General features: G+C 41.5%; 1 protein-coding gene across 1 annotated transcript; it reads left to right on the forward strand.

Annotated features, from left to right (window-relative positions):
* The first annotated feature begins 657 nt into the window (after nt 1–657).
* On the forward strand, nt 658–11,675 carry LOC142138399 (olfactory receptor 52K1-like). Its single transcript, XM_075195048.1, has 2 exons — nt 658–768; nt 10,710–11,675. Exons 1-2 carry the CDS (start codon nt 658–660, stop codon nt 11,673–11,675), a joined length of 1,077 nt encoding a protein of 358 aa, XP_075051149.1.
* Nucleotides 11,676–12,678: the final 1,003 nt, after the last annotated feature.

Consider the following 12,678-nt stretch of genomic DNA (forward strand, 5'->3'; position numbering starts at 1 on the left):
TAATGACCATCACGTATATTGAATGCCGTCTTCCACTCGTCTCCGGCTCTGATCCGAATAAGATTATAGGCGCCTCTTAGGTCCAGTTTGGTGAAGACTCGAGCACCCTTGATACGATCGAAGAGCTCAGTGATGAGTGGGATGGTATAACGGTTTTTTATTCTTATAACATTCAATCCGCAATAGTCAATGCATGGCCTCAAGGATCCGTCTTTTTTTTCACAAAGAAGAAGCCTGCTCCTGCAGGGGAAGATGAAGGTCTGATAAAACCGTGTAGAAGGTCTCCCTTAACATACTCTGACATAGAGGAGGTCTCAGGTAATGATAGTGGGTATACTCGACCTCGAGGAGGAATCTCCCCGGGCAGGAGTTTATTGGGACAGTCCCATGAGCGATGGGGTGGAAGATGTTGAGAGCGAACCTTATCAAACACATCCAAGAAGGAATGATATTGTTCTGATAGAGTCGTTGATTTTGGTGAAGTAGAGATGGCTCGGAGAGGTTGAACTCGAGTAAGACAATTCTGAAAGCACACAGGACCCCAAGAGAGAAGCTGAGAAGTAGACCAATTTATCTTCACAATGAAGCGCTCCGACTTGCAGGATGATAGGTTTGGTACGGAGTTCCACAGTACCATTAGCAATTTGGGACCCATCTATGGCTGTGATGGAAACTGGAATCCCCAAAGGGACGGTTGGTATGGAAGCCTGTGAACACAAAGAAAAAGAAATAAAATTCCCAGCTGCTCCAGAATCCAGGAGGGCAGAGGTAAGAATGGGACCGAAGGGCCCGTGGAGGGTAACAGGAAAGGAACAGATCTTGGAACAGATCTTCAATGGAGGGAGAGGTTTTGGAAAGCCCTAATCTGACCTCTACGGAGCAGGTTAGGGTTTGGCATTTCCCGACCTCTTGGAGCAGGAGTTCAGAAGATGTCCTGGATCAGCGCAGTACAGGCACAGTTTGTTTTTGAGTCTCCTGTCACGTTCTTCAGGGGTTAGGCGGGAGCGCCCAATTTGCATGGGCTCATCCACCAGCACCGGATAGGAAAAGTGAGGTGCAAGTCTAGTCGGGGTATGCCGGGAAGCATCCTTCTCAGAAGAGCTTTCACGGAAGTGAAGGTCCACCCTGTTGCAAAGCGAAATCATGGCTTCAAGTGTAGAGGGTAATTCCTGTGAGGCTAAGGCATCTTTGATTTTGTCAGATAGGCCCTGCCAAAAGGTAGCCACCAATGCATCATTGTTCCAGCGCAGTTCGGATGACAGCGTCTGAAATTGGATGACATATTGGGCCACCGAGCGGGAACCTTGATGGAGGCGGAGGATGCTAGATGCTGCTGAGGTGACTCTTCCAGGTTCATCAAATATTCTACGAAACGCTGCTATGAAAGCGTCACTATCAGCCAGGAGTGGATCATCGCGTTCCCACAGAGATGAAGCCCAGGCTGAAGCCTGGCCTGATAGTAGTGATAATAGATAAGCCACCTTAGACTGCTGAGTGGGAAAGTTCTGTGGCTGGAGTTCAAACTGTATAGAACATTGATTCAGGAAACCCCGACATAATTTGGGGTCCCCGTCAAACTTAGAAGGAGTTGGAACGCGCAAAGTAGAATTGTAGGGAAAATGTGTGACAGGTTCTGGAGGATTTGCCGCCTGGACAGCTGGAGGTGCTTGAAAAGAATCAATGTGGGCAGCGAGGCTTTGAAATCCTTGTAGAAGCTGTCACTGAATCGCATCCTGTTGCTCCACTCGGCTGAGCAAATGCTGCAACATGTCTTTCGCCGAGGGTTACAAGTTGGGATTCGACATGGTAAAGAAAAGTTTGGTCTGTTCCTACTTTGATGGTCTCAAGCGATTGGCAGGTCTTTACGATGCAAATCCTAGGGTTCGTACAGTTAAGCGCTACTCCAACAGGGCGCGGAGTCCAACGAGTAGATGTGTTCACCAGGAACAGCCGCAAAGCAGTATGGTCTTAGCTACGTCTGTTCGCAGGTGGCGGCCCCTGCTAGAGTACTGAGCGAGACCCTCTTGGGAAGTCAGGAGACAAGGGACAGTCAATAGCGATGAAGGGTAGATGAAATACCGGAACAGCTGAAGCAGTGTCAGCTCTGTTGACAAGAGAATGGATCTGCAGGTATTTAGTTGGAGCGTAAGCTCTGTAGACAAGCAGGCAGGATAGTGGGTGCTTGGTTGAAGCGTAAGCTCTGAAGACAAGCAGGCAGGATAGTGGGTACTTGGTTGGAGCGTAAGCTCTGTAGACAAGCAGACAGAATAGCGGGTGCTTTGTTGGAGCATAAGCTCTGTAGACAAGTAGAATAGCAGGTACTTGGTTGGAGCGTCAGCTCTGCAGACAAGTAGAATAGCAGGTACTTGGTTGGAGCGTCAGCTCTGCAGACAAGTAGAATAGCAGGTACTTGGTTGGAGCGTCTGCTCTGCAGACAAGTAGAATAGCAGGTACTTGGATGGAGCGCCAGCTCTGCAGGCAAATAGACAGGATAGAGAGCACCCACGTCTTAGGCACCAAAAGGCAACTGAGGAACAGGCATAGAGTGTATAGAGGAGGTGCCTTTTGTATTTGGAGCCAAAATTGCCTGGCCAATGAGAAAGCAGCCAGAGGTTTTATGAATTGTGGGTGTGGGCATGCAGAGACTCGAATCCAAGATGACGGCACCCGGGACGAAGCGGAGCACCGGAGAGAGGTAAGTTTGCCGGGGGTCGGGTGAGCTGCCCGATACCCCGGCAAGTGATATTATCAATATTTTCACTTTTCAAAAAAACATGAAATTCCATAGACAAAAAACCTTTACGGTTTAACATGTTAGATTAAGGTTCCTTACACACCATCTAAAATGTAAGAAAACTATTGAAACTGCTCCACTCAAACTACAAAAAGCAATGAAATTATGGCGATTAAGGCAGAAACCTTAATGGACATGTCACTCACACAATACAGACATGGTGCCATCACATCCTGTGGTTAGCTGCAGATTCAGCACTATCATGGAGTGAGATTGTTGTCACTCAAACAATGGTGGAGCTGCTAATTCATAGATTTGTGTGATCACTGTAATACACACATACAGTACTATTACATTTTCTTAGTTTAGCTTTATCGTAGTTTAGGGCCTGGGTGTTTTAGAAAGAGACAGTAAAGCAACTTCATAAATACATATAGGTAGATATAGATATATATATATATATATATAGATAGATATACATAGTTAAAGATATGTAAAGATAGATGATAATAAATAAATATATATATATATATATATATATATATATATATATATATATATATATATAACATCTAGTTACTTCAAAGGACATTTCAGTACAGTTATCTGTTGTGTTATAGCTCTTTACTGCCGCCTAGTGTGTCAATGCACAAATATAAAGATGAGGTGAAGAGCAAAAGAAAAATGACAAATAAAACAAACCCAGTAGCCATCCCTCCGGCATTTCACCATTCTGAAATTTGTGATAGAGGGCTGACTGGCGCACACTGACTGGCGCACACTGACTGGCGCACACTGACTGGCGCACACTGACTGGCGCAGAATATAAGCACAATGACTGGAATGTAAAGCCCACATTTATTTGTGCATCCCAATTAATGCATTGGAGCGAGATGTTAATTCTATCTTTCACCTGCTCACACAGCTGCAGGAGGTTTGTCCTGTTGAGCCTAAACATTTTAATAACCTAGTGCTAAGAGAGGGAGTCCAGACTCAAGTGTGTTAGAAATTCACGTGGCCTGTGTGGCCAGGAGGAGGCTGGTGCTGGGGATGTTCCTCTTTCCCTCTCTGTGCTGTCTCCAAAATTTCATGTTGCTCCCCAAGCTGCTCCATTTACATCCACCCTGAGATTAATTACCTTTTTATAGACACCATTAGCCTGCATAGACCAATGGTTGATGTGTTTGATAATTACGCCTCTACAAAGTAGTAGTTGATTTTGGCAATGTTTAGTCAAAAATTGTGGCGATTTTAAAGATCACAGCTTCATATAAATGGTGACTTGTATTGTTGGAGTGGTAAACGTAGGGTGATTTGTTTCTACGCCGATTTTGGGAAACTCACTTTACTTTCATACATCGGTGGGTTCAAACTCACCCGAGAAAATCACTGAAAATGCAAAATCGCAGATTGATACATTTACTCCATAGTGTTTTACACATTCAAGTTAATATAACAGGAAATTAGAGATGATAACTATTAATGAGAGTAACTATATTTGTAGCCCAAACAGAACTAAAACTGTGACTTTTCTCCCTATTCACTAACATACGTTATGTTCATTCTGAAAATAATAATTCCTTCTACCAGTTATTCTATCTGTTCTGACATTGCCACATTTAATTTAGATGCACAATAAATTATATATGGTAATGTGCACTAAGTAACCTTCAATATAAATGTCCAGACAATAAAAAGTTTAGCAAAGTCCAAAACATTGCTTCGCTCACAAGTCAACCACTTTTCTTATGACAGTGGCAGCCTCCTTGCAGAGTCACTGCTGTTTCACCAGGTAAGAGTTCTAAAGGTAAGAAGAAGAAGAAGGGGTGTGGCGCTCAATGGTGACATATCTTCTGGATAGTATAGCTCATGTACCTGTACTAGAGATAAACAGAGAAAATGGTAAATATCTGAAGCTAGGCAAAGTCTTCAAGTCTCTCTCCTGCCTTCTTTCAATCACCCTCCTTATTATGTATAGTGTGGTCAATGTGATTAGGGTCTTCTATAGATGGAGAAGGAAGAATGATAGTGTAGAACAATTTTCAATACAAAGTAGCAATAAAACGCATACAAAAATATCCAGCAGCTTATCGGAGTCCATCCTCCACAGCGGCGCACGGAGGATTGTCGGGGGGGGGGTTTCCCCCCGCCGACCCAAAAAGAAAAAAAAAAAACGAGAGAGAGCAGCTTCGTTTCGCCAGTGCTGTCCTATACAGCAGCCGCGGCGCTGTCTAAGAAGCGTCTGCGGCGGTGCTGTATACAATACAGCACCGCCGCGGACGCTTCTTTGACAGCGCCGCGGCTGCTGTATAGGACAGTGGTCACTTAGTTAGCGCAGGGGGGGTTTCTAGAGACTCAGAAACGCCCCCTGCGTGTGCCACTGCTCCACATGGCAGATGTCGACACCCTTTGCTCTTTTGAGAGATCCTGATTCTAGGTCCAGAGGAAAGCCAAATGGGTTGCTTGCAGGCCAACATAAAAAAAACTAATCTATCAATTTAAATTTGGGAGCATGGGACTTTTTTCTTCCTGTAGGGAATTCAGGCCTGTGCTGAACAGACTAGGGTAGGTTGACATTAGTTTGGGGTAACATTTGTTGTGTTTCCTTGTTATAGTCTGTCATAGTCTAGTGCTGGTAGCATCTTTTTTGGGGTAACCCAGTGCTGTCCCTATGATTTTGCCGCTACCAGCCTAGGCTATGAGCACTGGTGCTGGGGACACTTTTTGGGTGCAGGGGAGGAATGACTTTCTTTATAAGTTTAATGATTTTTAAAAACCTGCATTTAAAACTAGTGTTCATAATCAAGATGGTGATGATGACGGCATATCAACAGAATGATGATAACTTCAGACTTAAGCTACGTACACACTACAGAATATTTCTCCCCATTCGATATCTGTAATAATTTTACCAACGACTGACAGTCCTGATAAGTGTCACGAGGCGCGGCGGTACTCACAACTGCCGCGGGACGCTTCCTGTCGGCCCCAGCGTCCCGGTCGTCACCATGACGACCGGGACGTCACTTCCCCTTCCTACCCGGCCGTCACCAAGGCAACGGCCGGACGTCTGTCAGGTAGCGCTGCGTCCCGGCGGTGTTGGAAGCCGGGTGCATGCGCAAAAAAGGACACAGCCGGGGGGCTAATTAAAGGGACTGATAGTTACAGGCATTAGCCTGCATCTGTGTTAATCTATCAGGGACCAGCCCTGATTGGTCTGGAGCCATATGGCTTATTAGTCTGCAGGGGTGAATGTAAGTTCTTATTGGGCCAGCTGTGTATTTAAGGCAATGAGGTCTGCTGCCTCATTGCCGGTTATAGCTTCTGTGCTCCAGTCTGCTGACCTGCTTGTTCCTGTTCCTGTATTCTGATACCGCTACTGATTTCCCGTGTATGACCTTTGGCTTTGAATTGGACTTCGCTTGTGTTTCCTGTGACCCTGATCTCTGGCCTGTTTACCGTTTCTGCTATCTGCCTGTGACCCCTGACCTCAGCTTGTTTACCGATACCGTTGTCTGCTGCTGGCCCTTGACCTCTGCGTGGACCTCACTCCGCTTGCCTGGGTTCTCTCCAGCCGGCACACACTTCATGACCCTCTGTCAGTCTGTGGCCCAGTCTGTCCCCACCATCAGGGGCTCCAGTGAACACCTGATTGGCAGAGTAGACTCCGGGTTGTGTTGTGCCGGCTGGAGGGGTTCCTAACAATAAGCAGCAGATTCATGTGTACACTCTGTACACGTTTTACATGATTTACTATCACATCTGTGCTCTTCATTGGTCATAACCATCTGCTGAAAGGATCTCTATGGAGATCTGCCTACACTGCTGGTCGTGAGTACGTACACATTGCAGAATTCATCATTGTTCTATCTATTATAGAAATTTTTAGTCTGTTAATAAATCAAATCAAACAATACGATGTGCTTGGGTACAATAAAACATGATCATGGGAATGTACATATTAATGAGATATCGGACCTAACAGTTGTTTATCATGTGGTTGGCATGATAATTGATTGAACAACCTGTAGTGTGTACCCAGCTTTACACACGTTTATGCCTATATGCTGATTAGTAGGTATTGGTGCAGCTATGATATTTTTGTATGCGACTTTTTTGTGTAAATTATGCCCAATTTGCAGCCAACTCAGCATGAAGCACAGAGACTTCTGGAGTTTCTAGGAAGGCCTGCCATATATCTGAGTGCTTGACAGAAATTACATGGGTACATGGCCAGACCAAGAGACAGTGAGACAGTGAGACCAAGAGAACAAGAGACAGTGTACATTGTATCGCTTGTTGAAGTGTGAACTTGTCAGAAAGCTCCAAATCGCTCCTGGATTTCATGTGACATCGATTGGCAAACAAATTATAGGCTGATATGTTTCAGAGTATGTTTTTTTCCAAAGCAGAATTTGAAGTTCATTAAATTGAGAATGATTTGTAAATTAATTAACCATATGTGAATCTTGAAAATTTGGATGAATTGCAGAATTATTCAATTTGATTTCCCTAACTCTAATGATCAGCTGTGGATAGCTGATCCATAATTGAGGTAAAATGGAACCCCAGGGCAGAAACTAACATCAGTTTGCAGTGTTAATATATTGGAAGGTTATGAAGAGAAAGGCTATGACCCATGGACATAAAAATACAGATCTACTAACCAAGAAAAGGAATCACAACAAAACAATTATCAGATAGGTTAAGAGTCCACACTCAACTTATTTTGATGCGGTGTTGTAATGGACTTTATCAAATAATCTTAATGGGATAATGATGGCCCCACTCGTGTGGTATGGTGTTGGGTAAAACCCCACACCCTTTGGTGCGAGATACTCACAGTCATAAAACATATTAACATAGTTGAAGAGGTTGAAAAAAGACACCAGTCCATCAAGTTCAACCTATTTTGGATCTCCTGCGATCCCTCATTTATATTTGAAATTGATCCAGTTTGAGCAACCGCCAATATGTTTCAATTGTGAAAATCCCCACAGACCCAATATTACTGTCCTATATGTACTCTATATCCACTACTATCCTTCATTTTAATTAACAGTCGTATCTCTGGATACACTTTTCCGCTAAAAATTTGTCTAACCCTTTCTTAAACATATCTATTGAATCTGCCATCACATCTTCCCTGGCACTGAATTCATATCTTGACTGCCTTCTCCTCTAACCCTAGGAGGTGACTACATGTCCTGTGTATAGTCCTTGGGGTAAAAAGTTCCCATGAAAGATCTCTGTATTGATTCTTAATGTATTTGTACATAGTAATCATATCTCCCCTTAGAAGCCTCTTTTCTAAAGTAAACATGCCTAAACTGGCTAACCTTTCCTCATAACTTAATGTCTCCATACCCTTTATCAATTTTGTCGCAATCCTTTCTAGTTCCAAACTATCTTTTTTATAGAGTGGTGCCCAGAACTGTACTGCATATTCAAGACAAGGTCTTACCAACGATTTATACAGTGGAAAAATTACACTGTATTCCCTTGCATCTATGCCCCTTTTAATGCATGCCAATACTTTATTTGCCCTTGCAGCTGCTGCTTGACATTGAGCACTATTGCTAAGTCTACTTTCTATGAACACTCCCAAATCATTTTCCATTTTAGATTCCTAAATTTGTTCCATTTAATTTATACATCGCATGCTTGTTTTTGATCCCTAAGTGCATAACCTTACATTTATCTATGTTAAACTTCATCTTCAATTTGGCTGCCCAATCCCCCAGTTTAATCAAGTCCCTCTGCAGAAAAATTACATCTTGTTCTGATTTTATTATCTTACAAAGTTTGGTGCCATCTGCAAAAATGGAAACTTTACTTTCTAAACCATCACCAAGGTCATTATTAAATATATTATAAAGGAGTGGCCCCAGCACGGATCCTTGAGGTACACCCTTTAAAACTTTTGACCAATTAGAAAATGTTCCATTTATCACAACTCTCTGTTCCCTATTCTCTAACCAGTTTTCGATCCAAGTACAAATGTTGTTTCCTAGAACCAGTTCCCTTATTTTTTAAACCAACCTCTTGTGTGGCCCTGTATCAAGGGTCTTTGCAACATTTAAGTAGACCACATCTACTGTGCTGCCCTGGTCACACTTGGATGGTGGGCATTATTAGTTTTTTGCAAGAGTTCTATTCACTCATATCTTGTGTGTTGGTTACCCAGTCTCCTGTGGTGCTGAAACGGGGGCTATACTGTATGGTTTTGAAATGAAAGACATATAATGTTCCCATGCCGTGTACTATTTTAGGCTTCACAAAGACCTCAGACCAATAAATATGTGATGCGGCCACCTGTGCCGCCCCCCGGGCTGATATCGGCCCGCCCGCCCCTGAATGTATCTTTGAAGATTAAAGATGATGGATTCAACTTTGCATAGAATGAAGTGTAAAAAATTCTAATTGGTTTAATAAAGATTAGTTTAAGACAAATTGATCTTAAATAGTTGTGAAATGGTGAAAAACCATTGTACCCCAGTAACTAGCATGTAGGTACAGTACATCACCAGTACACCATCTCACTACACATAAGAGATGGGTATATGGTATTCATATCTATTTTTTACCATATATTGATAAGCAAAAGGTAATATACAGCACACTCCTTATCATATATCTAGTGAATATTCCCTGTAGAATGATGCTCAGAAATAGACATGAGAATGTACATCTTCAGCACTAATTATAATTCCATCCATTCCAGCTTTGTGATTGGCCTCCACAGGTAATTAGTGACTATATAAAAGCCCATCACAGACACACAATGCTAAAGGAACAGAGAGGCAGACTCCACATTGCTGTATCAGTGAGTATATGAATCCCATGTGGTTCATTCTTCAAAACAATCCTCAATACTCTTTAATTCATAACAATATAATTCTGTCTCAAACACATCTGAAATTCCACATAAAACAAGATTGTGTATAAATCCGTTAAAGAACTTGAGCGTTTCTCCTATTTGAAGCCCTACCCAGGTAGAATTATACAATAGGATCCTTTTACTGAACCCCATTTCTGTCTCTTATAATTGTCATTGAGTAGTGTCAGGAATCACGATCTTGTCAGCCCAGCAGAGGCTAAAGTGGAGGCGCTCTGGTTAGATTATAACAGTTATCAACTGATCCAATCAGGTGCTGTTTTCAGAGCAACTAATCTCATCTGTGAATACTATATATATCAATGACAGGTACAGCTGCTGTAAATTACACTCTTATTTAAAAACTGAACTTCATTCAATTTATTTGAAACAAATCCTAGAATATTTTGTATTTTGTATTTTCTATTCATTATACTTGAATGTATCAGCTACATAACTGTTCTCTTTCTCTACCAGATACATTACTATCACTATATTACCTATGTAATATATATTTGTCAGTCTTATGGCGTTTGCCTTTTAGTTATGCTAAATGGAGGATTAATATTTTTCCAGTTTCCTTACTGCTCAACAATAAAGGAAGAAACAATAAAGCATTTTGAAGATAAAATACACTGTAACAATACCATTCCATCATTGTATAAAACATATAAGTACATAATTAAAACATAATCATAATAGTCATTAATATAATGATTAACTAAGTTCCTGCTAAAGAAATATGATAAATATGGTGCCTGATGTCTTGGACACAAGACTTCACCCTTCTAACACCTCTGTAGGTGACCATTCTCCTCCACAGCTATCCTTTTAGTGTTTTCAGCACATATGTTGTTGGCTAGTGCTGAAATGTAACAATACCTGGCCTTATGTGGACTGAGAAGTATAATGGCAGGCACTGAGGTGATTAGTATGGCCCAACCATCAGTGGATCTGAATATTACACCGCTGCCATTCTACTAGTTTGGAAAGGGCATTCAAAGTGAGTATACATGTTAATCATGATACTGTATCAACTGCAACAATTTAATGGCAAAATCACTAACTTTACTATTGTTACTCTAATTTTTGATTTAGGAATCAACATTACCAAGAACACAAATGCAGAATTCAACATACTCTCCTCCCTCTGTGCTAATCCTCGGATTTGGGGACATTACAGACATAAATTACCTCTATGGTACAATAACATTGTTTAGTTTTATGATTATTGTTCTAACCAACTGTACAGTGATCACTACAATCCTGTTACACAAGAGTTTACATGAGCCTATGTATATATTTATATCCGCTCTATGTGTAAATGGTCTCTATGGCAGTAGTGCCCTTTTACCACATCTGTTCATAAACTTAATTTGCAAGACTCAAAATATTTCCTACACAGCCTGTATTATACAAGTGTTTTGTATGCACACATATGCAGTATGTGAAATCACTATGTTAGCTGTAATGTCGTATGACCGATATGTGTGTATCTGCAACCCTCTGAGATACGTAACCATAATGACCATAACCACAGCATTCAAACTGGTTTTTGCAGCCTGGATTTATTCTATCATATTAATTACTATCCTTGTTATACTAACAGTCAGACTTCCTCTATGTGACAATGTTATGCTGAAGATCTACTGTGATAACTGGACACTTGTGAGACTTTCCTGCATTGATACAACAATGAACAATATCTTTGGTCTCTTTGTTTCGGTAGCAGCAATGGTGGTGATGCCGTTACTTATTACTTTATCTTACATTGCAATTCTGAAGGTTTGTGCAAAATCAAAGGATGTCCGAGACAAAGCAATGCAGACCTGTGCTCCTCAGCTGATATCCATCCTAATGTTTGTTACTGTTTGTGCTTTTGAGATTTTTGTGTATCGCTTTGTTCCTTCTAGAGTACCTTATGGACTCAGAGTAGTCATGTCAGTACAGGGCATTGTGCTGCCACCACTTGTCAATCCTCTCCTCTATGGATTGAAAATGAAGTGCATAAAAGTTAGAATAGGGAAATTTGTCAATTTCGACAAAGTTGGGAGCAATAAATGATTAGGTTATTTGAAAACTAACTCATCTGTGAAAGATTATGAAGTTACCAATCAAGAATTAATTGGTACACATTTTCCATCTGTTGTGTATCAGTATTACTCAGTCTGGATATTCAACAGTTTTACTTAAATACAAAAAACATGCAATAGCTGACCATATTTTATTTAAAGGAAGACTTGTGTTTAAACACTTTTATTCAGATATCGCCCCCTAACAATTGCAAAACAATAGGGCTCAATCTGGGCTTTTCACCCACATCACTCCCAAGATACACATTGAATTTTTCTCACCATGTTGGCTGCACAATTAAGTAGAAACTGTCATTGTAGATGGCTTCCAATGGTTCTGTAAATGTTTGATATCCCTCGTCATTGAAGATTCAGGGGTCGCCTCCTGACAACAGTGAGGAAGCAAAGGATGGATTTTTCTTCTTGTCAAATGATGAATGGAGGATGAAGATTTTCCATTATATCATCATTTCTGTGCAATTTGATGCCCTTTCTTCAGTACAAATACAAAAATGTAACATATAGACAAATATGCTTTTGAAGTTCAACAATCAATTAACCAATCAACAGTCAAAGAGATCACGCAAACTCCCATGGAAATATTGTCATGATTCACGGGCAGCTACTATAATATTTCACCAGGACCAAGCAAGCGAAGCACTAAAGGGGCAATACCTTGCTCCCTACTCCGTACTAAGACATTGGGCTAGATTTACTAAGAATCGAGTTTGGTGACGGTGTGAAACCTCCACCCATCGCTGGCAGTTTGACTGGCAATGTATGGTGGATTGAAAAAGCTAAACCGCCGGCTGTTTTGTTCAAACCACTGGCGGTTGAAAGTTATGTTTAATCACCAGATAAGTGTGATGTGTGTCCAGTGACAGAGACTCTTACCTCACAGTCACACAGAACCTCCATTATATCTGTAACTAACTGTCACCTCAGATACATCCTCCATCTTGTGGTTATCACCTCAGAGATGTCCTCCATATTGT

This window comes from Mixophyes fleayi, chromosome 2 (genome assembly GCF_038048845.1).
Source record: "Mixophyes fleayi isolate aMixFle1 chromosome 2, aMixFle1.hap1, whole genome shotgun sequence".
Lineage (NCBI taxonomy): Eukaryota > Metazoa > Chordata > Amphibia > Anura > Limnodynastidae > Mixophyes > Mixophyes fleayi.

Bases quoted from the DNA above. Each gene is read 5' to 3' on its own strand.
- LOC142138399 (XM_075195048.1), top strand. From the start codon at position 658: ATGGCTGTGATGGAAACTGGAATCCCCAAAGGGACGGTTGGTATGGAA. The intron at 769-10,709 runs GTAAGAATGGGA...TTTTTGATTTAG, and splicing joins CAGAATCCAGGAGGGCAGAG to GAATCAACATTACCAAGAAC.